The sequence below is a fragment of the Myotis nattereri genome, assembly GCF_964212035.1.
Source record: "Myotis nattereri genome assembly, chromosome: 13".
In the NCBI taxonomy this organism is placed as follows: domain Eukaryota; kingdom Metazoa; phylum Chordata; class Mammalia; order Chiroptera; family Vespertilionidae; genus Myotis; species Myotis nattereri.
In genome coordinates this window covers 31,370,658-31,397,952 of record NC_138088.1, presented here as the reverse complement: position 1 = coordinate 31,397,952, position 27,295 = coordinate 31,370,658, and the positions used below count along the sequence as shown (strand labels likewise).

Here is a 27,295-nt window from a genome sequence, read left to right as displayed (position 1 = left end):
TAACATAACATTAATATTCTCAGGAGGTGCCAGAAAAGATTATGTGTCATGCTGTGATACATTAAAGCCAGAGAAAGAACTGCTTCATTTTTCACTGTTTTTACAGATAATTTCTTTTATAATCTTGACATATTTTTCTACTGTTCAGAACTTTCTATTAATAATTTTTCTTTGAAAAATAGCATTTTTCTTACCATATTTATCTGTAATAGGAGAATTACGGAATCTTGTTTACATTCTTAAATTGCTGGCCTTTTTATATATAGCTTTAGTAGAATTTGTTCTGAAGAAACCTATTTAAGAAATTTTACTGGCTTGTTGATTTTTTTTTTTTTTAATTTAAGAGAACCTCAAGATATTTTCCCTCAGACATAAATTAATTACTAAAGGATAGCCTTATTTAATTTTATGGTTTGCTATGGTACAGCATGATAAGGGACTCAAGCCCCAATATATCATTTTAAAAAAATAGTCTTTTAAAAAATCCTCTTTGGATAAATTGATGCTGGTACTACCTGAAAGAGGAGATTTCTCCTAGCTGTGCTTTTAGGGTTTCTTTCTCAGAACCTCACACCTGTATATATAGAGACTATATTTTTCTTAAATTTCTTACAGCTTCCCGAAAGGGAAATACCAAGCATTAATAATTATTTACAAAGAGAATATGGACAAAAATTCTCATAACAGTGTTAAGATAATACCATTCACTTAAAACATATAAATATGTTTCATACATATCATTTGGATCATTGCTGCTCTAAGAGAACTATATCATTTTAAAATATGCAAGTTGAAATAGTTATATTGATTATTTCTCAATGGAACAATATTTAGTGGAAATAGTATACTCAAAAGTATTTCAAGGAGAATTTGCTTAGTCATTACATAATGGAGGAAACTTCTTTTTATGGGGGTGTATACTTTATTATTATTTTTTCTTATATCAACATTCTTATTAAAAGTTTCTTTTTTTCTTAAATATATTTTTATTGATTTCAGAGAGGAAGGGAGAGGGAGAGAGAGATAGAAAGATCAATGATGAGAGAGAATCATTGATTGGCTGCTTCCTGCATGCCCCCCCCCTCCCCCCCCCCCCGGCCGACTGGGGATCGAGCCTGCAACACAGGCATGTGCCCTTGACCAGAATTGAACCTGAGACCCTTCAGTCCGCAGGCTGACGCTCTATCCATCGAGCCAAACTGGCTAGGGCAAAAAGTTTCTTAACTTTTCTTATAAACTAACTTTTATTTTTCCATTAAGAATAAAAATTAGTATTCTATGTTGATACAAAGGTTAGTTCTAAAAAGATAGGCCCACTATTTGGTTTCAAAGGCAATGAAAAAATATCTGAACATCCAATAAAATTGTCTTCCTAATACTTTACATGCACTACGCATGCTGAATTAAGAACATTTTGAGTCTGAGATTACTATTATATGTAAAAAGAATTATTCAGATAAAATAACTAACAATGACTGAAAATTTATTAAATGATTTCAGGGAGCCAGGCATGTTCTCAGTGCTTCATAGGAATTGTTTTTCATTTATGTTAATAAGAACTTCATGAGACAGTATTGTCATCACTTCTAGGCCTGATGCTTACAGAATTTAAGAAACTTGTCTAAAGTTACCCGGCCCATTCGTGGTTAAAAGTTAAAATCTAGGTTTGTCTTCATCATGATGCTTTTGGAAAGGAGACAGATATAGATTTCAATATGACACCATTGTTTTTAGGGCCTTTCTGCTTTGTATTCATTGACCTTATTTATCATGATCTTGGGATTTAGCATATTCCTAACATTTGATTAAGTTTTAATGAATATCGACTTAAATGCAAAGCTCCTTACTTCGCTTAGTAATTTCCATCATGACAGAAGGAGCAGGAGCCGCCTTTCATTGCCTGCCTACAGATGTGCTCTTCTTATTTGTTTGCACATTTGGTCTCAGCCTCATCTCACAGTCAGATTGCTGCTCTAACCCAAATAGTCAACCCACAAAGAGCCTCTTCCTCAAAGGGACTGCCTTGCCTGGGGCAGATGTCACTCAGTCCTGCAGTGGGTGTGCTCTGTGTTTGAAAGGCACATTGCTCTGTGAGGCCTCTTCTCTGCAGAGGGCCCAATTCCTTCTTCCACTTGGCTCTTCTAAGATTTCAATCCGTTCCCTTTCACTTACTGCTCCTTGTGATTGCTCTACAGCATGAAACAGCAGAAAGCCCTGTGTTCATGTGCCCCGATTGCATTTTCCAATCTGTTTCTGACCTGTGAACATGATTATAGTCTTTTTAGCTCAAAACCTCATCATTCTGGCTTACAACTCTGGATTTTAAAAGTCAGAACCAGATAAATGCATGTGCTTGTTCATCCTAAGGTGTATTCCTTCTACCAACCCCGTCTTACTGTCATCTCTCAGTCATTGCCACCAATAATAGGTGGTAATAAAATATTTCACATTACTATGAACCTCACTGAGCTGGTCTTTTTATAGATTGCTGGGACAATAAAGGGCCATAACTATCTTGGGAAACAAATTCTGGGAACAAATAAAATGAAAAATATACAAAAGAGATACAGGTTTACAAAAACTAGTATAGCTACCACATCAAGTTTTAGGATCTACTGGATGTAGAGAGATCTATAGTTTAGAATTTTATTATTTCTATTCATTAGCACGTGTTTATTGTTATTTTTTTGTGAATCCAGAAATTTCTGTATTTATTTTTGAAAAGAAAAAGTCTCTTTGCAATTTTCAGATGTACAGAGACTTATGAACTAAACAATATAAATTATATTTTTGTTATGTACATAATCTTGTTCCAGGCTTACTGGTTTTCATTAATTAGGACTAGTAGGGGGAGTAACCCATTCTTATGATTTATTTGGAATTAAATTTTCTTCATAATATACAGGGTAGTTTAAAGCAACCTAGCACTTTATTCTTTGTATTGGCAATATTAACAGGCAGTTCAGTATTAAAATATACTTAGAGAAATAGGAAAAAACGTTTTGGAAAAGCTCATTTAAATCATTTTTGTTTAAGATTGGTGTTGTATGTGTCCTGTGTTGGGCCAATTCGAAGCAAAGCTAAATGGACGTTTAAGAAATTACAGGACATTTTCAGACAAATGTGATTCTTATTTGCCTGAATTATCTTTGGGATTGTGTCTTGCAACACAGTCCTTAATTTCAGAAAAGTTTTGAGATTTTTAAACTGAATGTTACTATTCCAGGCAGATCTCTACCAGATGATGGAAGATACAGTCCTTGAAACATAGGAGAGTACACAACATCATCTCTGCTCTACAACATATAAAATCCCCTACAAAGTAATGCAGGTTTTACTGAAAAGGAGATATTCCACGTTCATACTCTGGAATGTTAGACATTTAGTCATCTGAAAGACACGCAAGCATTAAATACATTTCTAATCCCACTAGAGCGGTGGTCAGCAAACTGCGGCTCGCGAGCCACATGCGGCTCTTTGGCCCCTTGAGTGTGGCTCTTCCACAAAACACCACATGTGAGCGCGCATGTACAGTGCGATTGAAACTTCATGGCCCATGCGCAGAAGTCTGTATTTTGTGGAAGAGCCACACTCAAGGGGCCAAAGAGCCGCATGTGGCTCGCGAGCTGCAGTTTGCCGACCACGGCACTAGAATATGACCAGACTTTGAAATATATGAGTCACCAATGAATTTAGGAAAGGCCAAATTATTAAGCCATTCACCAAAATAAACTATTTTTCTTAATTTATCATGTTCAATGGCTTAAAACCCATTAAAAAGTTCTCATAATTTATATTTTTAAGAAAATTTCTACTTACGCGAGCCACTTCTCATTTGTTTTTAAGGACCTAAACTTTCCACATTTTCCAGACATATTTAGACTGGAAAAAAAGTAGTCCCATGTCTATTTTAAGCAATAAAATTTAAGGCATTCTTAATTAAATTACATCCAAACCAATAAATATAAATTGAATTACTAATATGTGAATAAGATGCTTTTAGCTTTTTCTCTGTGACAATAAAAAGACTCATTTGGTTAGAGAAGGGAAAGAGTTAAAGAAATGGAGTAAAATAAATATGCAGAATTATTTTATCTGAACACTTCATTTGTGCCTATAAAGATAGACTTGGAGATTGTCTATTCATACTAATAGCAAAAGCAAACTAACAAACAAACATAATTTTGTACTTCTTTAGACCAATAAAGACAAATGTTACGTGTTAGAAACTGGTGATGATACTTCACAGCTCTCAATCGGTACAGGGAGAAAATGTAGGCTTAAAACGCACAGTCATTTGTTTGCATATACATCACAGAGTAGATACGACATCTTTTCTAAGAATACATCAGATATAATAATATAAAAATAGTTAAAGGGAAAGAAGGCAGAGACTAAAGCAGAAACCGGAGAGAAAGTTATCATACTACATGTGTATTGCATCCAACTTCTAAAATTGGGAAAGATGAGTCAGATATTTGATTCTGAGCTCCAGTAGACCAAAAGGAAAATATTAGTAACTTTAACATAGTCTGTAACCATAAAACAAAAATACACCAGTTGTCAGAAAACAACAATTTTCTTGACATAGCTTTCTCCAGTGGGACTAAATGTATAGAAAACTGTAATAGATATGTGACATTCATAAAGATATCATCCAATGTAAGCTCCAAATATTGACAAGAAGGGAAATTTCCAGAGAAATGATGAGTCATGTTACGCTTAATGTTGTAATCAGGCCCAAGGGAGTTTAATCAAGAGAGTATTTTACTTATCTTAAAATCAATAATTCATTCAAATATTACATGGAAATTATTGATTAAACAGGTTAAAAGACATGGCGGTTGTAAAAAATAAAGAACAAATAAAATTTAAAAAGAACACCAATGTTCGGCACAATATATTCATAATGTCATTAAATGTGGGGAACCACTGTGCCTGCTTAGATGAAATTTGAATTCTAGCAGAAAAAAATGGGCACATAGATATATGATAACAGTATAACGTGTTTAAGTGCCAAATTAGACATAAGGTGTATTATTTCTGTGACTCATTCATAAACAGAATAATAATAGTAACTACCTCATAGGATTTCTGAGGGGAAAAATAAATTAATTCCTGAGAAGTGTTTAAGACTATCTAGCATGCTGTTACAGCTCAGGGCAGGCCACCCCCAAAATACGCCAAAGTGGCATATTGATTATATTGAATTAAAGTTACTTAATAAGGTCACCCTGATTGTACTCCATCCCTCTGAAAGCAGAAACAAATCTTCCACGTGAAAGGTACCCTCCCTGCACCCTGAGGAAAGAGACACACCCCTATCAGTAGAGAGAGAATTCAGGACTGGGAAGCCTGTATAAACAAACAAACCCTGTTACTTTTTACTAATTTACTCTTCCAAACACTAACTCTACTTATTCCGTACTAAGTAAGTGCCCAAACCTGTTTCTTTTTTTCTATTAAATCTTCTTTGTCTAAATAATATAAAGCCCTAACCGGTTTGGCTCAGTGGTAGAGCATTGGCCTGCAGACTGAAAGGTCCCAGGTTCCATTCCAGTCAAGGGCATGTTACCTTGGTTACTGGCACATCCCCAGTACGGGGTGTGCAGGAGGCAGCTGATTGATGTTTCTCCCTCATCGATGTTTTTAACTCTCTATCTCTATCCCTCTCTCTTCCTCTCTGTAAAAACTCAATAAGATATATTTAAAATAAATAACATAAAAACTGCTTTTTAGATTTTATTTCTATGAGACCTCCTTACATTTGTATGTAATTAAATTTAACTTTCTCCTATTAATCTGCCCCATGTCCATTTAAATTTTATACCAGCCGGAAGAACCTAAAAAGGAGGAGAAAAATCTCTTCCTCCCCAATAGTGTAAACACAAGGTAAGAGTTTGCTATTAGTACCATTTGGACATGAGCCAGGCATGAGCCGGGCACAATAAAAGATGCTACACTGGGGACACAATACTACATCCCCATGAATGTGCTGAAATTGTTTTCCATCAGGCTCATATCAGCAGGCATAGGAGCAAATTATAATGCTCTCTGCATTGTTAACCTTGCATGTTTCTATACTTTTTGCCATGAGAGAAAATTGCATCCTCTGTGACTGGCTTTTTCTATCAACATCATCATCTAAAACCTCTTGTCATCATTTCATTCTTGTTTTTAAAATGTAGTAAAATATTAAAATCTGTGAGTGAGAACTCTCCACCCATTTCTTGATATTTTCCAAAATATTATTTTCTTTTAGTCCATAAATTTAAATCTGGCTTCTTTAATAACTCAAGAATGCAATGTTCATAGTTTTTTGACTTTTTGTAGACATCCAGTCAACATTTTAGTTCAACTTTTCTGACACCGAGTTTTTCATTTTTACAATTTGTAGAAGAAGAGATTAATCTTTATTGCATTAATTTCTGGAAACTTATCTTCATAATTCAGAAGTTTTCAAAATTAATCTTGTTCTTATTTTACATCTCCCTATATTTTCATTAAATTTGGCTATTAGTTGTAGTAATAAATATTGACATGTAATAAACTGGAAAAGTTGGATAATAAATTGAAAGGTGTTTCTAAAACCAGATCTGACTTGCTATCTTAATAGAGGAGATCATAATTCACGGAGCACATTTCATTTTAAAAATCAGTTTGTTGCCTTGTTAATTATGTCCTAATTTTTTCATACAAATTTAATAAGTTCTGTTATTTTTTGCCAACATTCTACTTCTGCCAAGATTTTCCTCCTCACTCTCCCTGGGAAGCAACATAATCTAGAGATTACAAGCATAGGCCTTGAATAAAGGTAAACCTAACTTTGAATTCTGTCTTTGCTGGCTGAGTGATACTTGGAAAGGTACTCAACCTTACAAATCTTCATTTTTACAAGAATACAATAAGGAACAATTGTAAATAGGTGTTTTATTTACTTGTTTGCTTACTTGTTTACTTAAACAAATTCTGTAAGCTAAAATAAGGGTTTTTCATAGTTCTCAGAGAAATATATTGACAAGTAAATGGCAGCTATTATCACTAGTAAGGTATATTCATTAATAGTTTTCAAAGGCCCACAAGGAACAAAAAAGTTAATGTTCAAAGGATTAGCTTACTTTTCTTATCTCACACGGAAAAATTATGAGTAATGTGACAAACATACATTACTTTTCAACTTAGTTTTTATTGGACAAGTGGTTGCTTTTTAAAAAGTTCTTTCTCTACTCTGGATCCATTTATTGGACTTTAAAAAATATATGTTGTAAAAATATAAATAAAATATATGTTGTAAATATTTCCTTTGTGCTTATTGCTTGTCTTTTAATCATTTATAGCATCTTTGACATAATAGTGTATTTATTTTTCTGATAAATTTATCAGTCATTTTTTTCATTAGCATAGTGATATTCAACTAGTGGCCTGCCCCCAAAGAAGGGTAGATCAGAATTTTCTGGGGATTCTGATATGTACTCTTTGTAGGCTGAGAAGGAGCAGTACGGCCCACAGTGAGCATCACTGCCAAACTGTTGCCACTGATACTGATATCACTCATGATGTGTTGGGGAATAAGTGTTAAAGACCACAGTTACACAATCAGGAAATATAAATAGAGTAACACACATCCTTCTGAATCTGAATGTGAGATTCATATTCAAACCAACTTAAGAAGAATGAATACTATTGAAGAATAACAGCTTTGAAAAGAATAGTTTTCATGTTCAATCAATATTAGTGATGCCCACCCCACACCTTTGGTAGTTTTCTTTTAATGTGCTAAAATATACATCACATAATATTTACCATTTTAACCATTTTGAAGTGCACAATGCAATTACATTAAGCACATTCACATTGTGCTATAATCATCATCACCACTCATGTTTCATCTTCCCAAATTGAAATTTCATACCCATTAAACAGTAACTCCTCAATTCTCCCATCCCATAGTCCCTGGCAACCATGATTCTATTTTCTGTCTCTATGAATTTGACTATTTTAGGAACCTCATACAAGTGGCATCATATAGTATTTGTATGTCTGTGTCTGACTTATTTCACTTAGCATAATGCCTTCAAGTTTTATCCATGTTGTAGCATGTAAAATTTTTTTAAAGACTAAATAATATTCCATTATTGTGTTCATCCTTTCATCTGTTAATAGACAGATAATTTGTACATTTGAGATTTTTCTCCTTCCCACAATGAAAATTTGGTGGGTCCAGGTGTGAGATTTCACCATATAACAATAGTAAATATAGAGGATATTTCCAAGTTAATTATTTTGTTCTATGTCCTTTAGACATCACCCAAGAATTACTCTATCATGACATGAACATTCAAATGTTTGAGCCTGAAACCAGATGTCTACAGATCTTCATAAATAAAAGCCTTACTTATTTACTCTTTTCAGTCTAGTTTACTAGAATGTTAACTCCATAAGGGCACAGTCACAGCCTGTTTTGTCTGCCTCTGTATTTTCAGCACACACTGGGAATACAATATTTCCCAAATGAACTTTTGTAGGAAGCACGCCTCTGTGATTCATCTTCATAGAAAACGAAGAGCATGTGGCCAGGTGGTTACTGAATTTCCTCAGAGCAAACAGGATGTGGGGGTGGGGAGAGGGGGAGAGCTGTACACAGGTGGCTGATAGCACGTGTCCAAGGATGATTCCCCTAGAGACAAAGGGAGGGGGAGGCGACTAGAAAAGGCCCAAGCCTTTTTTTTTTTTTTTTTTTTTAAGTAACCCAATGGGAGACAGCACGATCTAGGCAACCTATTAGGAAATAGGTGATCAAATAGTACTCAGCCAATGAGGAACCAGAGGAGGGACTGAATACATAGGCTCTGTTCCCTGCCCCACGTGTGTTCCTGTACAATGGGTTTCCACTCTTGAGGGTGTTATCAAAAGTCTCATGTTCACCATGCTTCTGTTTCCCAGTCCGTCATTGGAAATTCGGGCAGGTGAGCTATTTCTCACACTTTCAAGTCTCTAAGCATATTAGATGTGCCACCTCAGAGCATACATAAATAACTATCTTTTACTCTCACTTAATGAATAATTCATTTTAATAATGCTCTCCTTGCACTGCCTTTTGCCCTTAATCACTATCCATATTTTAAGCTAATAAAAATAGTTTTATTCATTGATATGTAAGTCTCATCTTTTAGTCAATTCTATAATATGTCTCCTCTTCCCCTTCCTACATATAATACAAATTTAAAATTTACCATTATGCATTTCAAGCTAAGCTAAAAAAAAAAAGAAAAAATTAACTCGCATGTATGGTAGATGAAATATTACCTTACCCCAATATGATAGAGTAAGTGGTACAAAAACTTATTTTATAATCCTGGGCTGCTTCCCTATTTTTTAAATCATCTTTCCATCAAACACCAGAGCTTGGCTGGCCCTGATTCAGTGCTGTTTCCAATAAGATTTTTGCTGCTCTAAGTATGAACTGAGGTCTGCTTAACTCACTTTCACTCTGATTCAATTTGGAAAGGGGAAGAACACAGGCTTCAAGGCTAAAGACAGAACTTAAAAATGTTCACCATTCAAAGATTGATTACTCTCATCACCTCCTAAGGTACCTGCCTCTTATCACTGTTCCACAAACACACTGCGCATTGTTTCTTGCCTGTTTGGCTCCTGTGTTTTCCTCTGCTTAGACTATCCTCCTCATTTAACATTCACTGTGAAAATCTAACTACCCTCCTGTGCCTTGCAAATTCTTTTCCCTCTAGGAAACCTTTCTTTTTTTTTTTTTTTTTTTTTACCAATTGAAATGTCTCCTTCCTTAGAATTCACATGGTGATTTGTGGTTTCCTAATTGAATTATTATAGCATATACTTGCATCAAAACATTGCTAAAATTTTATCTCTCTTCCAACTTAAATAGAATAATTTTTTGCATGAAATTGCTTTCCTGGGAAACACCCCTTTTCCAGCCTGAAAAACCCACAGATCAATTGAAGGGAAGAAGGTCTGCAGAGCTTCACTAATACTAGAGAGACATTCTATCCCGTACTGTTTCCTCATAACTCTTCATTCAGAAATCCATGTGTCCACTCAAAGACATCGCTCATCACCCGAATATTTCTTCTTATGTAGCCCTTTACACATCCTTATATGACTCAGTTTCCCACCTCACCTTACCTCTACCGCCAAACTTCCCTTCTCTAGGATCCTCTGGAATTCATAGACCATCATCATCAACATCCCCTAAGCACTACTGTTGCTTTCTGATTCCTCTCACCCAGCATCTCTCTCCCATAGAAGGCACTGCTTTCTACAGCTTCTCAAACAGTGGCTCACATGTTTTACATAATACAGAGCTTAGCAGTAGAGAGATGGTATCTTTCAGTCTCTCGATTGCTTCTTCTAGAATATTACTCCATTTCCTTTGCCACGTCTACCAATTCCTCTGAAGCAAATGCCATCATCAGATTATATCACCCACTAAATTATCTTCTACAGCCAGCCACAGACCTCTTTAATGATCCCCTTTATCAATGGAATATTTTAGCATTTGGCTTATTGTTTTTTTCTCCACTACAATATATTATTAATATCATATGTGGTCATGTAAAAATCCATGGGGACATTCTAGTCACAGGAGTATGTGACAGGTGACCACTCCCTCTCTTAACACACTTGTTCTTTACATGATGAATGGGTTCTGCATTTTCCTAATGAATTCTCAGTATCCTTTGATGCGTCTCTACCTGATCTCTAAGTGCTGAGTACCCAGGAAATAGTCTTTGGATTTTTCCATCTACACCCATTTTCTAGGTAATTTCATCCTGGCCAATGATTTCTCCAACTGCCTAGTTAAGAACTATGCTTGCATATTGAGAAAACCTCACCAACATATAATCTCCAAAAATGCACTCTTGATTTCTGCCACCCTAGTCATGGGGGAGCAATGGGGACCTATTCAGAACAAAAACCTGTCATTCTTTTTTCTTTTCTATTCTCTAGTGTCTCACATAGAATCCATCAGCAAATTCTTTTGGCTATCATTTGACTCCCTTCTCACTATTTCCTCTGCCTACTATCATGTTTCAAGCCATTATCAAATCTTGCCTGGAAAGTAATGCATTAGTTGGTTTCTATTTGTGTCTGCTAACACTGCTACTAGTTTCCACTCCCAACCCTGTACACATGCAGATTAATCCCTTTATATTGGACTAGAAGGCCATTGTATGATTCAAAATCGCGCAAGGCCGCCCACCCCTGCGTAGCCAGTCAGGCCCTGCCTTGCTCCCTGGGCCCCGCAGCAGCCATGGCCGCTGACAGTCCGGCCCTGCCACCCTCTCTAGCCTCTGAAGCAGCTGTGGTCCTCCTGGTAATAGGGGAATAAAGGCAAAGTATTCATGTGTAAAACTATAGGCAATCAGCTGGACTTGTTCAGGGAATTTTAATTTTAATGTGTGTATGTTAATGGCTATTTTTAAAAATTGTTTTACTAAGAACTTCCAGAAAAAAATAAAAAGCCTGAAATGGAGAATCTAAAATGTTATAGTTTCTAAACATTTTCCCCCATGCAAGGTAATATTTATAAATTTATTTCTTAGTAATTACACTACTGTGAGTTCATGTACTGCCAACCATTAAAAAAATTTTAAACATAGTTGATAATTAGGAAAAATGGAAAACTATCAACTTTAGTTTTAGACATTGTATTTTTTAAATTCTAAATAATTTTTCCTGACATACCCAAGTTTTTTAAACTTTTGGTAAAGTACTAAAATTAGCAGTGTTATTTTACATTTATATAAGTAGCATTGTGGAATTTAAAAATTATTGCAGAAATATAATTTCAGAATTTATTACATTATTTCTTCTATTAGAAAATGACAATTAAAAATCTATGAAGAAAAACATGCATTTTAATATCTTATTCAATGTAAAACATCATAAATATTGTATTTTTTGGGGGGTAGTAAAAATAAAATGCAAAAACGTGCTTAGTATTTGCCTCCTAATTAATCTGTATTTAGTTTGGCTAATTAAACTAATATATCTCCAAGTTAAAGACTTTGTTTAAACCAGAATAAGTACTCAGTTAATGCATACATGGTTTTAGTTTCTATGAAAAATTGGTTCTAATTTATTTGCGAAATTTAAAGTCCTTGCTTTTACTTTAGTTCTGTATCTTAATAAATTTGTTCATACCTTAACTTTGAGCACAGAATCAAACATCCTTGCATCTTCAGACACACCTCCAATGTAGAATTTTTTCTGAAACACTGGGGGATGATCATTTTCATCCTGAATCTCAATATATACCTTAGCTGTATTGCCTATAAGAAATAATACATTTTTATTAGTGGTTACTTATTAGAAAAAATGCACTGGAGTAAATACTTATTGTACTTTATTTTTTTTATGACTCAATGGAAACAACTTAAATCAAAAAGTAATTCCTAAGTGACATGCCTGATACCACAAAATCCATAATGATGCTTCAGACATAATGTTAAGTTATTGCTATTTCTTTTAATTAGTATGGTCTGATAATTCATTTTATTTGATTTAATAGACACTAAAGTATTGCATTCTGCTAATTTTATTGGAACAACTGACCTGTTCATGTTTACAAAGACTTCACACACATTATCAATTTCACAAAAGTGAACAAATATATAAACACCTTGTGAAATAATAGAAACTGCCATAAACAAAATATACATTTTTTTATTCTTAAGTATAGAACTGGCAATGATATTACTCTAACTTACATTAAATAAATATTTTTATTTTAGATTTAATGTAAGCAATGGTGCTTATTTCTGCAAAAGGAAAACAAGTTTTATCATGCATTAGAGGCTATCTAGCATTCACTGCAAAAGATGCAGTTGGAGAGATGACTGCCATATAACTCATAGCTGATAGGTTTTGTAATGTAAGCAGTAGTAAATATTTAATATATTTCATTATCAAATATTAGAATCTTACCCCCTCAATCATCACACCTTTATTATTATTTCTAAAAAAATATATTTGTATTGATTTTAGAGAAGAGGGGAGAGGGAGAGAGATAGAAACATCAATGATGAGAGAGAATCATTGATCAGCTGCTGCCTGCATGCCCCCAACTGGGGATCAAGCCGGCAACCCGGGCATGTGCCCTGACTGGAATTGAATTGAACCTTGACCTCCTGGTTCGTAGATCAACACTCAACCAACTGAGCCACGCTGGCTGGGCAATCATCACACCTTTAATGAGAAGTATAACACTTGTCACTATTTTAAGAATGACCCTTTGCAAACTAGGTATAACGAGGAATAAGTGGCTAATCATTCTGCAAAAAAAAAAAAAAAAATAGATTCAAATTACATATGTATTCTGATGTATTACTTAAGTGAACTCTCATGCATTCCAATTAGGATCAAATATATGATCTATAAGCTATTTATCAGGGACACTCTAATATTACTGCTTTGTACTATCCCTAATTATAACTAACACCAATCTACTAGCACAGGGGGTGCATCACCAATGCACAATATATCTGTGTTGGTTGAGTAAATGAATGAGTAATCTGCATTATCTTAGTGAGAATTTAAAACAGGCTGCTTATTGCTTGCCCTGTGATCAGAGAGACAAGAGAGTTAGCCCCAAGGTTTTACCCCTATCCTGCTGCTACTCATTTACTTTCTCTCCTACTAGTCTTTTCCCACCATTCCTGAACTGGGAGAGCTAGAATCAAGAGAAAAAAAAAAGTGTGCTAGGTCAACGGAGAACAGGGCTAATGGCAGATTATGCTTCTCTATCCTCCAGCGCTAGGGCTCGGAATTACACCCTGGTGAGCCACCAACAATCAGAGTTCATCTCTAGAATCAGAGGAGCTAACAGCTCTAAATTTAATATTTTTAAAGGAAAGTAATCTTAAACGATATCACCTTTCCGGTAGCTGTTTTCATGTTGTTAATAAATGACCACATTAGCTACGATCTCTATTTGCAGTACTGAACAGGTAAAGGTTATTTTCAACTCACTGTAAAGGAAGAGATTTATGTTCTGTAGCTTGCCTACTTTTCTCCTGGCACTTTAGAAAATGATCCAAGAAGGTTAGGCCCCAGCATAAAAGTATTACACCATTAGGAACAATTTGTGCTTTTGGAAATCTTTTAAAAAGCTATTATTTCCTTATGTATTGGGAAAACTAATGTAAGAATCAGCGTTGTAATTTATAGCAATACTTATAAGCTATATAAAATATCATATGTGTACATTTTATAAACTCCAGAAGAATGCAGTAAAATATTTTAATATTATTTTAGCAGTTATTAAACATCTCTAAAGTCATCAATTACAGAAACATCTAGATAAATATGTATTAACACTATAGCTATCCAATGAACCTGGGGGGGAATTCTGCTAAGAGAAATAAGCCAAAGACAAGTACTGTATGATCTTATTTATATGCAGAATATTAAGAAGCAGAACTCCTAGAAACAGAGTAGAATGGTGGCTCTCAGATGCTGGGAGTATGGGAAATGAGGAGATTCTGGTCAAAGGTACAAACTTCCAGTTATAAGATGAATAAATTCTGAGAATCTAATGTATACCATGGTAACTATAGTTAATAATACTGCATTGTGTACTTGAAATCTGCTAAGAAAATAAATCTTAAATGTTCTACACACACACACACACACACACACACACACACACACACACACACTGCAATAACCATGTGAATTGATAGACGTGTTAACTAATTTGATTGTGGTAATTGTGTGTGTGTGTGTGTATACCAAATCATCATACTGAACATCTTAAACATATACAATTTTGTCAAATTTACCATCTATAGCTAGGGATGATTTGGATGTTACTAACTGAAAATATAAAATAAGTGTTGGCCAGCCAAAAAAAAAAAAATTTAATATACCCCTATAGTTTAATCACTAGAACACATTCACTTAGATATTCTATTCATTATTATACAGTGTGCATGGCACTATAGATTTCCTTGGTTCAACCACTTTCACTAAAGGTGTGTAAGTACTAAGAACTTTTTCATGATCTTTCACTAAGTTTGAGCTTGAATTATTTCAGAGGCAAAAATTTGGAAGAAACTCTAATTGAAATTCCTTTAAGGCAGTGGTTGGCAAACTGCAGCTGGCGAGCCACATGCGGCTCTGTGGCCCCCTGAGTGTGGCTCTTCCACAAAATACCACGTGCGGGCGCACGTGTACAGTGCGATGGAAATTTTGTGGCCCATGCGAAGAAGTCAGTATTTTGTGGAAGAGCCACACTCAAGGGGCCAAAGAGCCGCATGTGGCTAGTGAGCCGCAGTTTGCTGACCACTGCAAGGGAATCAACTTTTCTATCTCCTTGAGTATTTGCAGATTCTTTTTTGGCGATGTCATATCCATTACTTTAGGCAGTTATGAAGCACACACAGAAAAGAAAAATGAAAGGGGGAAGGAAAACGATGGTGATAAAATGTGTAAGAAAATTGTGGGAGGAACAACAGAAGAGCCCGATGTCCTGACTGTCTCCCTTCCGGTTGGGTGAGACAATGCAAACATCGGAAGGGAAACCACGGAGGGTAAAGAAAATTACACGCTGCGTGAAAGATTTATTCAGCAAGTATTTTGATTATAAGACAAATGCATCTTTCTATGCTTTTGGGGGCACTGTACCCCAGTTCCCTTCCTCTGTTGACATTCGTTTTCCTTAATTTTGTGAGAGAACATTTTCTTTGGGCAACACCAGTGAGCCAAGAAGTCCCAGAAGTAAACCTGAGGTGAGGGAATATAAAATACCTTCTAGGGATGTATTAGTTCAAAGAAAGAGAAAATAGAACTGCTGAGCTGTATGGCTCAGGAAAGGAAGTACCAGTCCGAATAGAAATCTTCTAATGATAGCCCTTCTGTTTTATTGTATCATTATTACTTTAAATTTATCTTTATTGATAAAGACATCTTTATAGATGTCCCCCCATTAACTCTCTCTACCCCCACACCACCTCAGGCCTTCACCACACTATTTAGACATCCTAAACAAGGTGCCCCACTTCAAAAGAGTAAGTGATGTGAAAAATTGTATTAATTTAACTTGATTCTATGTTTTTCAAGACCAACTTTAGTTTTGATATTTTTCTCTCCTTTGCTTTTAATAATTAATTCTTTGCTGTTAGTTTTCTCTTCCTACAAAAGCCCTATTACTCTTCAGTGGTTCTCAACCTGTGGGTCGCGGCCCCTTTGGGGGTCGAACGACCCTTTCACAGGGGTCGCCTAAGACCATCGGAAAACACACTTATAATTACATATTGTTTTTGTGATTAATCACTATGCTTTTTTGTGTTCAATTTGTAACAATGAAATTGGGGGTCACCACAACATGAAGAACTGTATTAAAGGGTCGCGGCATTAGGAAGGTTGAGAACCACTGCTCTAGATCAATCAGTTTCTTCTATTCACTTGACAAACCTACTGACTACATTGCATTAGCTTCTCAAAAAAAGACTTTCTGAATAATATTCTAAGGAGTGGCTCTCAACCATGACTGATTTTGCCCAATTGGAGATATTTTTCATAGTAATAACAGCAGAGGGTGGGAAGGTGAGGAGAAGGGCTATTGCAAATTAGTAGGTAGAGGCCAGGAATGCTGAGAAACATCCCATAATGAACTAGACAAGCTCCAAAAAATTACCCAGACCCAGACTGTCAGTAATGATGAGGTTGAGAACCTTGAAAACCCCCAAGTTAATATAAGAGAGAGAGGGAGAGGGAGAGGGAGAGGGAGAGGGAGAGGGAGAGGGAGAGGGAGAGGGAGAGGGAGAGGGAGAGGGAGAGGCAGAGGGAGAGGGAGAGGGAGAGAGAGAGAGAGAGAGAGAGAGAGAGAGAGAGAGAGAGAGATTGATTGGAGGAATTAAATGTAAAGATTGTATAATATATACTAGTAACAACATTCTCTCCTGAGGCCATCTGCATGCACATGACTTCAATGTGAGAATCAATTAAAATTAGCTAAAATTATCTTATCCTATATTGGTTATCACGATTTGACTAAATTATTTAAAGCCAGAGGCTCAATTCTGTTTACCTCCACTCTTGTCACTGATTGCTGGCCTCTCCTCTGGACATTCCCTCCATCTGAATGTTTTGAACTTCAACTACATCTCTAATTATTATTAGCATATATACATCATATATGTATTTGCTGTTATATTTAGGAATACAGGAGCTTAGTCTGGTTATAATGCATACACTAGACAAGATTATAAAACCTTGAATTTTAGGGTTATGCTTTTCTTATTGTTTTATATTCTTATTTGCCCTATTGTTAAATAGATATTTGAATTATAATTATGGTAAATGTTCTATACATTCTCCAATGATTCTACTGCAGAGAACTTTCAAACAACTTGGTATACCAAACTTACATTTGCACTCTGCTGTTGTCAAGAGTTGATGTTAGTTCCTCATTAAATCACCACCCCCCCCCCCAACACACACACACATCTTTTTATGCTGCTTTTCCTTTATGCTATTTTATTATATGCTTTACTGACAAATTCATTCTTTAGAAGCACTGTGATTTCCTCCTAGTGTTTAATACATGTTGAATTAGGCTGAAATCATCACCATTCTGCCACCCAGTCTCTACTTAAAAATGAATCATTCTATTTTATCCCCATAAATTGAGATCATATATTTATAACTTACAAATCAGAGTATCCAAACAAGTATATGTTGTTGTTCAGATCAAGAGTACCTCTCTTAAAGATAACAGATTTTTAGAAAAGTTAATATTAAGAAAATTTAAATCTGAAACCATGTCATATCTATGAACTATTTGGAATCACCTTGAATATTCTTGGTATTTCTACTATTGTTAATTTCCTCTTCACTAGTGTATATGCCACATAAATGACTGATTCTGTAAAGTAATGATTAAGAATGAAAGTATCATGTGAGATAAGCATGACCTTGCTATAGGATTTATAGTTAGTTACTTAAATATTTTTGATATTTATTTTATATATTTAAATGCCATTTAACAAAGAAAAATCAACCAAAAAAATGAGTTTGCGTGTCATAGGTTTGCCATCACTGGCCTAGGTCAAAGACGAGGAATTCCCCGTGTACACTGTATGACCTCATACAGGTTACTTACCCATTCCGAGCTATAAGGTTTCTTCTCAATAATTAGTGATCACACAGTAAATTAAATGAGCAAATACATGGAAAGCATTAAATACATGGTGGCTTCACCATTTCAAATGTGACTCAGAGCTTACTGACTGACTCTCAAGATAAGAGAAAATATTAGTAATATTATTATTATAATTATTATTATCTTTATTTTTATCATTATCAGAAGGAGAAAAAATAGCAATGCTATGTAACGTTAAAAAAATATTTCCTAACACTGATTTACCAAAGACAGTTGTTTTCATATAGGATATTATATAGGTACTATCAAGTAATGTAGCAGAAAACATGTATATTTTTACTACAAATAAAAGAATTTAAATAGTAATGAAATACTGTTGGAAAAATATTAAAAGTTCCTTTTAAATATCCACACTTTTGTTTAGATGGCAAGATTACAAATTTATAGAACTCAATTTAAAAAGTCAACAGTCTTTGAGGAAAACAGACATGCACTATATACTATTTGATGTAAATTTATTCCACTGACATTACAAGCCTAAGAAGAATCATTTTACTGTAAAATGAACTATAGCTGAGAAAAAAATGTTTGAATAGGCCATTAAATACACTGTGTTTTTGACATGTTGTTAAAACCAGAAGTATATTTTTCTCTAAAGTTATTTTATTTAAATAGAAGTAATGATTGACAAATTGGTAAAATATATAAATAACAACAACCAAAAAAAAAAAAAAAATCTCATGCAGCAACAAGCCAACAACAACAAAAAGATTGTGTCTTGGTAATGCAACTTACCCCTTGGAATGGTACGTTGCCTGTAGGCAGGCAATATTGACTATCATACATATCTGTAAACACATACACACACACACACACACACACACACAGTCAGAAAGAAACCTTATGTTTTTCTTTTTTGAAACTATAACATTTAATTAAGGTTAAATGAGTTCATAAGGGGGGGGGGCCCTGATCCAAAAGGATTAGTGTCCTTAAAAGGAGATAAACCAGATAGCTAGTACTCTTTGTCTCCCTCCCACTCTCTGTTTCTCTCAGTCTCTCTCTCTCTCTCTCCCCATTCCCCCGGGTGAGGACACAGTGAGAAGGCAGCCATCTGCCATCCAAAAGGAGAGGAATCATCAAATATGAATCCTGATATTACCTAGATATTGGACTTTTAACCTCCAGAACTGTGAAAAAATAAATTTTTGCTGTTTAAACCAACTAGTCTATGATATTTGTTATGGCAGCCTGGGAAGATTAATACAATGATACTACTAATTAATTAATAACTGAAAAGTTCCTGAGCTAAGTGCTTTCTGTGCCGTATTTCAATTATCCTCATAAAAAATACCATGTTATTGATTACCCACATTTTATTCATGCACATAATGGAGCTTAGAGAGATTAAACAATGTGTCTAAGATTATACAACTAAGAAGATTCAGACCCAAACATCTAGCAGCATATACTCCTAATTATTTTACTTTATGGCCTCTATTCAATTTGGGTAATTTAAAAAATCCAATGTAATCCATACGCCTCTCTAAAGTTTGTGATTTATGGGGGGTTCCAGGACAGTTTGTGTCAACCAGCATAAAAGTTTCATTTACATTTTATTTACACTTAGGTATTAGGTGTTTAGGTATACTTCTGTGCCTAAAAACACTAGAACAACTATCATTTCACTGGGGAATTTCTAAGGTTTTATAAATTTTATAAATGCTCTAGGGCCGTGTTCGGCAAACCGCGGCTCGCGAGCCACATGCAGCTCTTTGGCCCCTTGAGTGTGGCTCTTCCACAAAATACCACGTGCGAGTGTGCACGTACAGTGCGATTGAAACTTTGTGGCCCATGCGCAGAAGTATTTTGTGGAAGAGCCACACTCAAGGGGCCAAAGAGACACATGTGGCTCACGAGCCGCGGTTTGCTGACCACTGCTCTAGGGTATGAGAACATTGAATGACAGAATAATGCCAGGGAAAGCAAGCCTACTTCTCAACTGCATTAGGAAAATGGTTGAAAGACTATGTAGATAATCTGTTTTAAAATTTAAACTCCTCAAAAGAAGTGATTCTCTATATCCCTTGTTGAAAACATCCTTGATTCCTCCTTCATGAGAACTTGAGGCAAAGTAGAAACATCATGGATTCAAAATGAGAAGTCCATTTGATATATTTTGAGTGATTTTTGGATAAGAACAAAGGCCTGCTTTGTCATCTATAACCTGTTGAAAACAATAAGATTATTTTGGTGGCTAAATGTTGTAATAAACAGGTATGTGCTTATTATCACCATACAAATTAAAGCATTTATAGTTGTTATCCACAAAAATTAAAAATTGTATTGGCATACATGCTATTTCAAAACATTTGTGTAGTGAGCAAACTATGTAAAAGTAATTTTTAGAGTATTTACATATATTACTTATATACATAAGTACTCTAAGTGTATATTTAGATAAATATATAAAACTAGGGACCCAGTGCACAAATTCGTGCATCTTGAAAGGAACTGTGGGCCGCGAGGCTGCGGTGGACACAAGGGCGGGTCTTGGCCCATCCTACTCGTCCCTGCCTAGCCCCTCCGGCTGTGGCTCTGGTCCAGTCTTCTGGCAGTCCCGCTCCTGCTGCTGCTGCTCCCACATGCTGACGGTGCTGGCCCCGCTTGCAACCGCTGATGGCACAGAGAAATTAGGGCTGGCGCCAGCAGCAGGTGCAAATGGAGGCAGCTGCCCTGATCACCCCTCAGGAGCAGGGAGAGGTGGAGAAACCCTCAGAGGTGACAGGGGCTGGCAGCCACCGCTCGCACCACTGATGGCGCCGAGTGATCGGGACCAGTGCCAGGCACCAGCAGCGGATGCGAGTGCGAGTGGGGCCGGCACTGGCAGTGGGTGTGATCAGCGGCTCCTGTGCTGGCAGCAGGTGCAAGTGGGGCTGTAACCAGCAGCGGGTGTGAGCGGTGGCTGCCAGCCCCAATTGCCCCTCATGGGCAGGGAGAGGTGGAGAAGCCCTAAGGGGCAATCGGGTCCAACAGCTGCTGCTCACACCCACTGATGGCACCAAGCAATTGGGGTTGGCGCCGGGTGCCAACAGCAGGTGTGATCCAGGTGAGCGCCCAGTGGGACCACGGTGTGTGGGAGCAAAGAATTTTCAGTAATCACCAGAAGCTCACCCCAATGACAGCGACTGGCTCCCCGCCTTGGTCTAGTGCCCCGCTCACCTGCTCCACCATCCCACCACGGCCGATGCCTGCCATGTTCCGCACGCACCCCTGGTGGTCAGGGCATGTCATAGCGACCAGTTGTTTGGTTGTTCCACTGTTCGGTCTATTTGCATATTAGGGTTTTATATATATAGAAAAGTACATATGCTATAATAATTTCCTGATACAGAGCTCCTAAAACCCCTTGTAAACAGGGGTGTTAGGAGAACAGCTCTAACATTTAGTATGTGACCCCAGTTTCTAATACATAGCTTCTAAGACCTTTATCATCTCCTGGGTGTTAGGAACATCTGGTATTGAGCTCCTAAATTCCTGGGAATTTCCTGGGTCATAGAGATCTCCTTTTTTCTAATGAAGTGGCTCTTTGTGGGCTTCAGGATGAGTGCTGGTCACCAGAAAGAACAGGCCATGAATAGAAGCTTGGAATCCTCAGATCTACACCCCATTCTCTGAAGTGGGGGAAAGACCCAGAAATGGAGTTCATAATCCATCATGCCTATGTGGTAAAGCCTTAATAAAAACCCTTACAATAAGAAGTTTGAAGAGCTTCAAGGTTGGTGAAAACGTTCACCTACCAGGAGGGTATTGCACCTGAACTCCATGGGTCAGAGCTCCTGAACTAGGACTCTCCAAGTCTAGTCCTCTGTACCTCTGCATCTGGCTGTTTATCTGTATCCTTCATCATAATCTTTATTGTATAATAAACTGGTAGATGTAAGTGTTCTCCTAAATTCCATGAGCCATTCTAGCCTGACTGAATCCAAGAAGAGGGGTCATGGTGAGAGGGTTAACTTGAAATGCAGACAGATAGGGCAGGGGTCCAGTGGAAAACAAAGGCAGGTGGAACACAGGCAGGGGCAGACATGGCAGTTTGAGCAATTACAATTAATCACAGAACCCAACCAAGCAGAAATAATAAAATGTTTCTGGACTCAAAGCGGGAGGCATGGGAAAACAAGGGAGGGCCTGCAGCAACAAGGTGTACAAAGGCATAGAAACAGGAGAAGTTCAGCATAGGACAGAGAAAGAGCACATAGAAACAGGGGTAGTTCAGGTCCGTTGCTGGGCAAGAACAATGAGGGAATCAATCCGGTGACGACGAAAGGTAGACACAGAGCAGGCTTGTGGCAAATATATACCCCATGGACTACAAGGCTTTAACGGGCAGCACATTATTGCCCCCCCCTCCCCATGAGCGGAGTCTGAATTTGCTTGTAATAAATTTTCCACACTTTTGCTTAAATCTTCTGGTCCATGGAGCAGAGGGAAAAACACCTCTGCTCACTGTTCTTGTTATCAATGGAAACCTATGGTTTGCTTTTCTAACATGTCCCAATATACAACCATTGATTATGCAAAGAATTTAAAGAGAAACATGAGGAATCTTATTTAATAAAAGAGAAACATGGAAATTGACCATACCTCTGTTACACCCACAAGCCACGTCCACCAGGCAATCAGGAGCGAATATGCAAATAAACCCAACAAAGATGGCGGCGGCCATGGAGCTGGAGTGAACAGGAGGCTTGCATTGCCTCTAGCGATGGAGGAAGCCAAGCTTCCTGCCTGCCCTGGCCGGCTGTGGGCTCCACTCAAGGCTATAAAGTTTTAATGATAGAAGATAAATAAATCCCAGATACCTGCTTCCAGCCTCTGTGACCTCCGCTCTAGGAGGGTCTGGGAGCCTGAGTTGCCTGGGGCCGTGGCCAGCCGGCAAACAGCTATCAGTCCCTCACCCAGGCTGGCCAGGCACCCCAGTGAGGACCCCCACCCTGAAGGGGGTGTGGTCAGCCTGAAAAGAGCCCTCAGCCCCTCACCCAGGCTGGCCACACCCCCTCCAGCGGGGACCCTCACCCCATTGGGTTGTGGCTGGCCTGCAAACCACCAAAAGCCCCTCACCCAGGCCGCCCCATGCCCCAAGGGAATCCCCACCCTGATCCAGGACACCCTTCAGGGAAAACCAGATGGCCCCCACCCATGCACCAGGCCTCTATCTATTCCAGGGGTGGGCAAACTTTTTGACTCGAGGGCCACAATGGGTTCTTAAACTGGACCGGAGGGCCGGAACAAAAGCATGGATGGAGTGTTTGTGTGAACTAATATAAATTCAAAGTAAACATCATTACATAAAAGGGCACGGTCTTTTTTTTTTTTTTAGTTTTATTCATTTCAAATGGGCCGGATCCGGCCTGCGGGCCGTAGTTTACCCATGGCTGATCTATACTAATAAAAGGGTAATATGCTAATTAGACTGGGAGACCTTCCAGGAGACCTTCCGGACATTCTTCTGGACAAAGCCGTGGTGGTGGGGCCAAGGTAGAGACGGTTAGAGGCCAACAGGGGAGGGAAGTTGTGGGTGATCAGGGTGGTGGGGGTCAGGGCTGTTGGGGGTAAGCAGACCAGCATGGAGGCCAGTTGGGGGCAAGCAGGCCATCAGTGGGGGTCAGTTGGAGGTGATCAGGAGAGCAGGGGGGGGCAGTTTGGAGTGAGCAGGCTAGCAGGGGCACAGTTGGGGGTGAGCAGGCCAGCAGGCAAAGTGGTTAGGGGCAATCAGGCAGGCAGGCAGGCAGGCAGGTGAGCGGTTAGGAGCCAGCAGTCCCAGATTGCAAGAGGGATGTCCGACTACTGCTTTAGGCCTAATCCCTGTAAACCGGCAGTAGGACATCCTTCGAGGGGTCCCAGATTGGAGAGAGTGTAGGCCAGGCTGAGGAATACCCCCTCCCCTGTGCACGAATTTTGTGCACCGGGCCACTAGTCCTATATATAATAATTTAGAGGAATAGATGAAGCATTTTTAGTATGTAATTGCTTGAAGTATCCCTCAAATATATCACAACTAATAAAAATAAAAATAATTATTACAGCTTTTTAATTAGATGTTGTATATACCCTGATATAATGTTGAAAATTCTAGAGCTTAGAGAGGTTAGTAAAGATCAAATACGTATAGGGGACCAAAATCTGTCTATAACAGCCATGGGCAAACTATGGCCCGCGGGCCAGATCCGGCCCATTTGAAATGAATAAAACTATTGAAAAAAAAGACCATACCCTTTTATATAATGTTTACTTTGAATTTATATTAGTTCACACAAACACTCCATCCATGCTTTTGTTCCGGCCCTCCGGTCCAGTTTAAGAACCCATTGTGGCCCTCGAGTCAAAAAGTTTGCCCACCCCTGGTCTATAACCTAAGTCAGGATCTTAATTTATTATGTTAAATTTTTAGGTATCTGCTATTCTATTAAAGTAATTTTAAATTTGAGCTGTGTCATTGGTAAATAATCTGAGTTATAACTTTTTTCTTAGTATATATGTTTTACAAAATTTGCTTTACCTCTTGTCCTTGAATCTCACAATATCTTAACATTTATGGAATATCATATAATAGAAATCTTTTATTAATTAAATTGAACTGCTGGACTGGCTAGAGTATCCAACTGCCTTATCCATTTTAATAAAGCATAAAAACAGCAATCACTATCAAGAAATCTTGATAGAAAACATATTCGGTAAATAAATAAATGAAAATAGGCTTTGAAAATTGAAAGTGGCAATATTTAAAATAATTTCTCTTTAAGTTGTTTGTCTGCAATTATTTTCAAGATATTACGTAGGGGATTAATTAGGTACAAGACATCAAGAGGGAGAAAAACAGGAACAAGATTGATTAACTGAATTTATAAAAGTTCCTGGGGACAAAAAATGAATTAACTTTGTTAGAAGAATTGACTACTAGCCTTGGGTTTTGAATAATGATTAAAAAGAATGGCAAACTAAATTTATGTTTCTTATTTCTGAAACATAAAATTCTGTTTGTGTGTTTATGCTCATATCATATATAAATTAAACTGAATTTATGTTTTAAATATAAAAATTTAAAAATCAAGTAATATTTAAGAACACACCAAATAATAAATTGTCTATTGTGCAGGTAAAACCAAGAAATCCTTTACGTACTATAATGTCCCTGTTTCTCCCACAGACAGTACAAGTCTTCTCTCTTTATTTGACATTAACTGTAGTTACTGTATGGTCCAACTAAGTGTCATTGAACATACTTTCTTTAGTTGTATGTTTTCTTGAACATCAGTAACATTTGATGTTTTCACTATCCTCTATCTCTCTTGAAACTTCTCTTTTGGCTAACGGGCCTTCATTACACAGAGTTTGCTTCTTTTTCCATGGCCATTTCGGTGGCTGTTTCTTTCTCTCTCTCATTAAATGAAGGGCTTCTTCAAATTCAGTCCTTTGCTCTTTTTTCTTGTAAGTCTCTCAGAGTGACAGGGCCAGAAGGCCCGGGAGGCCCATTAATTTTCCTTTTTTTGACAGGTAAACAAGTAAGTAGGTCATTGGATCTGGGTTAGCTCAATGCATCTACACTGCGTCTCCCTGGTACCAGCTGCTTAGCTTCATCAGCTCCTCTGCTTTTGGACATGTTTCCTTGACCAGGAAGTTCCCATTGTTACAAGGCCAATGAATCTTTCCTCATTTCAAAAGTCCCTTTAAACGTAGAGAGTAGTACTATTTTAAGTCTGCTGCTTTTAGCTCCTTTTATGTTGTGTTCAGATATGTACAATTTAGGTTCTGCTCTCTGTGGATTATGGCAGGTAGAGATGCTTTTTCTTTTACTTTTTTATTTGATGCCTTTCTGCCTGATTTTCCTAATTGCCAGTAAATCTCACTTTACATTTATACCATGTGATGCTAGTGAGCCTTTGCATAATAATACCTTGGTTTGAGTCATCATTCCAAATGATTGCTTCCTAAATCTATGTGCCCAAACCTTGATTATCTTTAAATGTTCAGTTCCTTATTTCTAACTACATTCTAGATTTAATTTATGTTACCCAGGATTCAAAGTATAAATTCATCGTTTTATTCCTTTCTCTTCAAGGTCAGTAATCAAGTCCTATCCACTTTTCTTTTGTATCCTACATCTTCCCATATTTATGTCTGTTATATAAATTATCTTGACTCTACATTATTATAATTAAGGACACTAGCATTGAGTAATAACAGTTAGGAGAAGACCCACAAAGCCTTTACTAATCCTTTTAATGTAATCAAAGATAATAAGTGATAACTGATTTGAGGATCAAAATAGCACATTCCCAGTATCCTCTGCTGGTTATGTATTTTTTATTTTAGAACACAGTAGGTTCTGTTATTTGGCTGTATGTCTGACACTTCATATATTTGTCTCATAAAATGTTTTATAAATACAACGCAATTCACAATCACTGAGAAGAATTATAAAATTATACCTCTATTAATTAGTCCAATTCAGAATTACATAAATGTTGGCCAAAGTCAATCAGAAGATCTAAGGGGAGGAGCAATATGATTTTTAATGTAAATAAATGTCAAGAATGTAAAGCTCAGTAGAGCAATAGACAACATGTTAGCATTTCTAATAGATAACTGATCAGAGCATGGCATTGTGCAGTGGGAAAATTAATTTTCCTTCTACCTTATAAATTCTGTCTGGACTAATAATTAAATTAACCTGAGACAGGTTCACAGGAGAAAAACTACCTAATTTCTTGTGTATGTACATTTAGGGGTTGAGATCTGAGAACAGATTGGGCAATTAAGGCTGACATGCCATTCTGAGCTCAGGAGAAGGGGGTTTTGTGGATTGGGGCTTCAAAGGGAAGAATACAATTCATAGGGAGCTGGAAAAGGAAACAAATGTTTGCTGGGCCATCTTCAGCAATGGGACACTGAGAGGACTGATCAAATGGGCCTAGCTAGGTCCCGCCCTATCACACCTAGTTCATCTTAGACTCTGGGTAGCTATGCTAATAGCACCCTTTCTGGAGCAGGTACTTTATTTACATTTATTTATGTAGTTAGGGGGAGAAGGTCAACAATTTTTCCAGAATTGTTCCCGTCTTTAAAATGACGAGCTTACTCCCCTTT

General features: G+C 37.1%; 1 protein-coding gene across 1 annotated transcript in view; it reads right to left on the bottom strand.

Moving 5' to 3' along the window:
• The window catches only part of PCDH15 (protocadherin related 15), a 1,196,276-nt gene that overhangs the window by 72,472 nt on the left and 1,096,509 nt on the right, over nucleotides 1-27,295 (bottom strand). Inside the window, exon 30 of the mRNA XM_081104785.1 lies at nucleotides 12,184-12,311. Within this exon, the coding sequence (XP_080960911.1) occupies nucleotides 12,184-12,311 (128 nt within the window). The remainder of the gene's footprint in view (nucleotides 1-12,183; nucleotides 12,312-27,295) is intronic.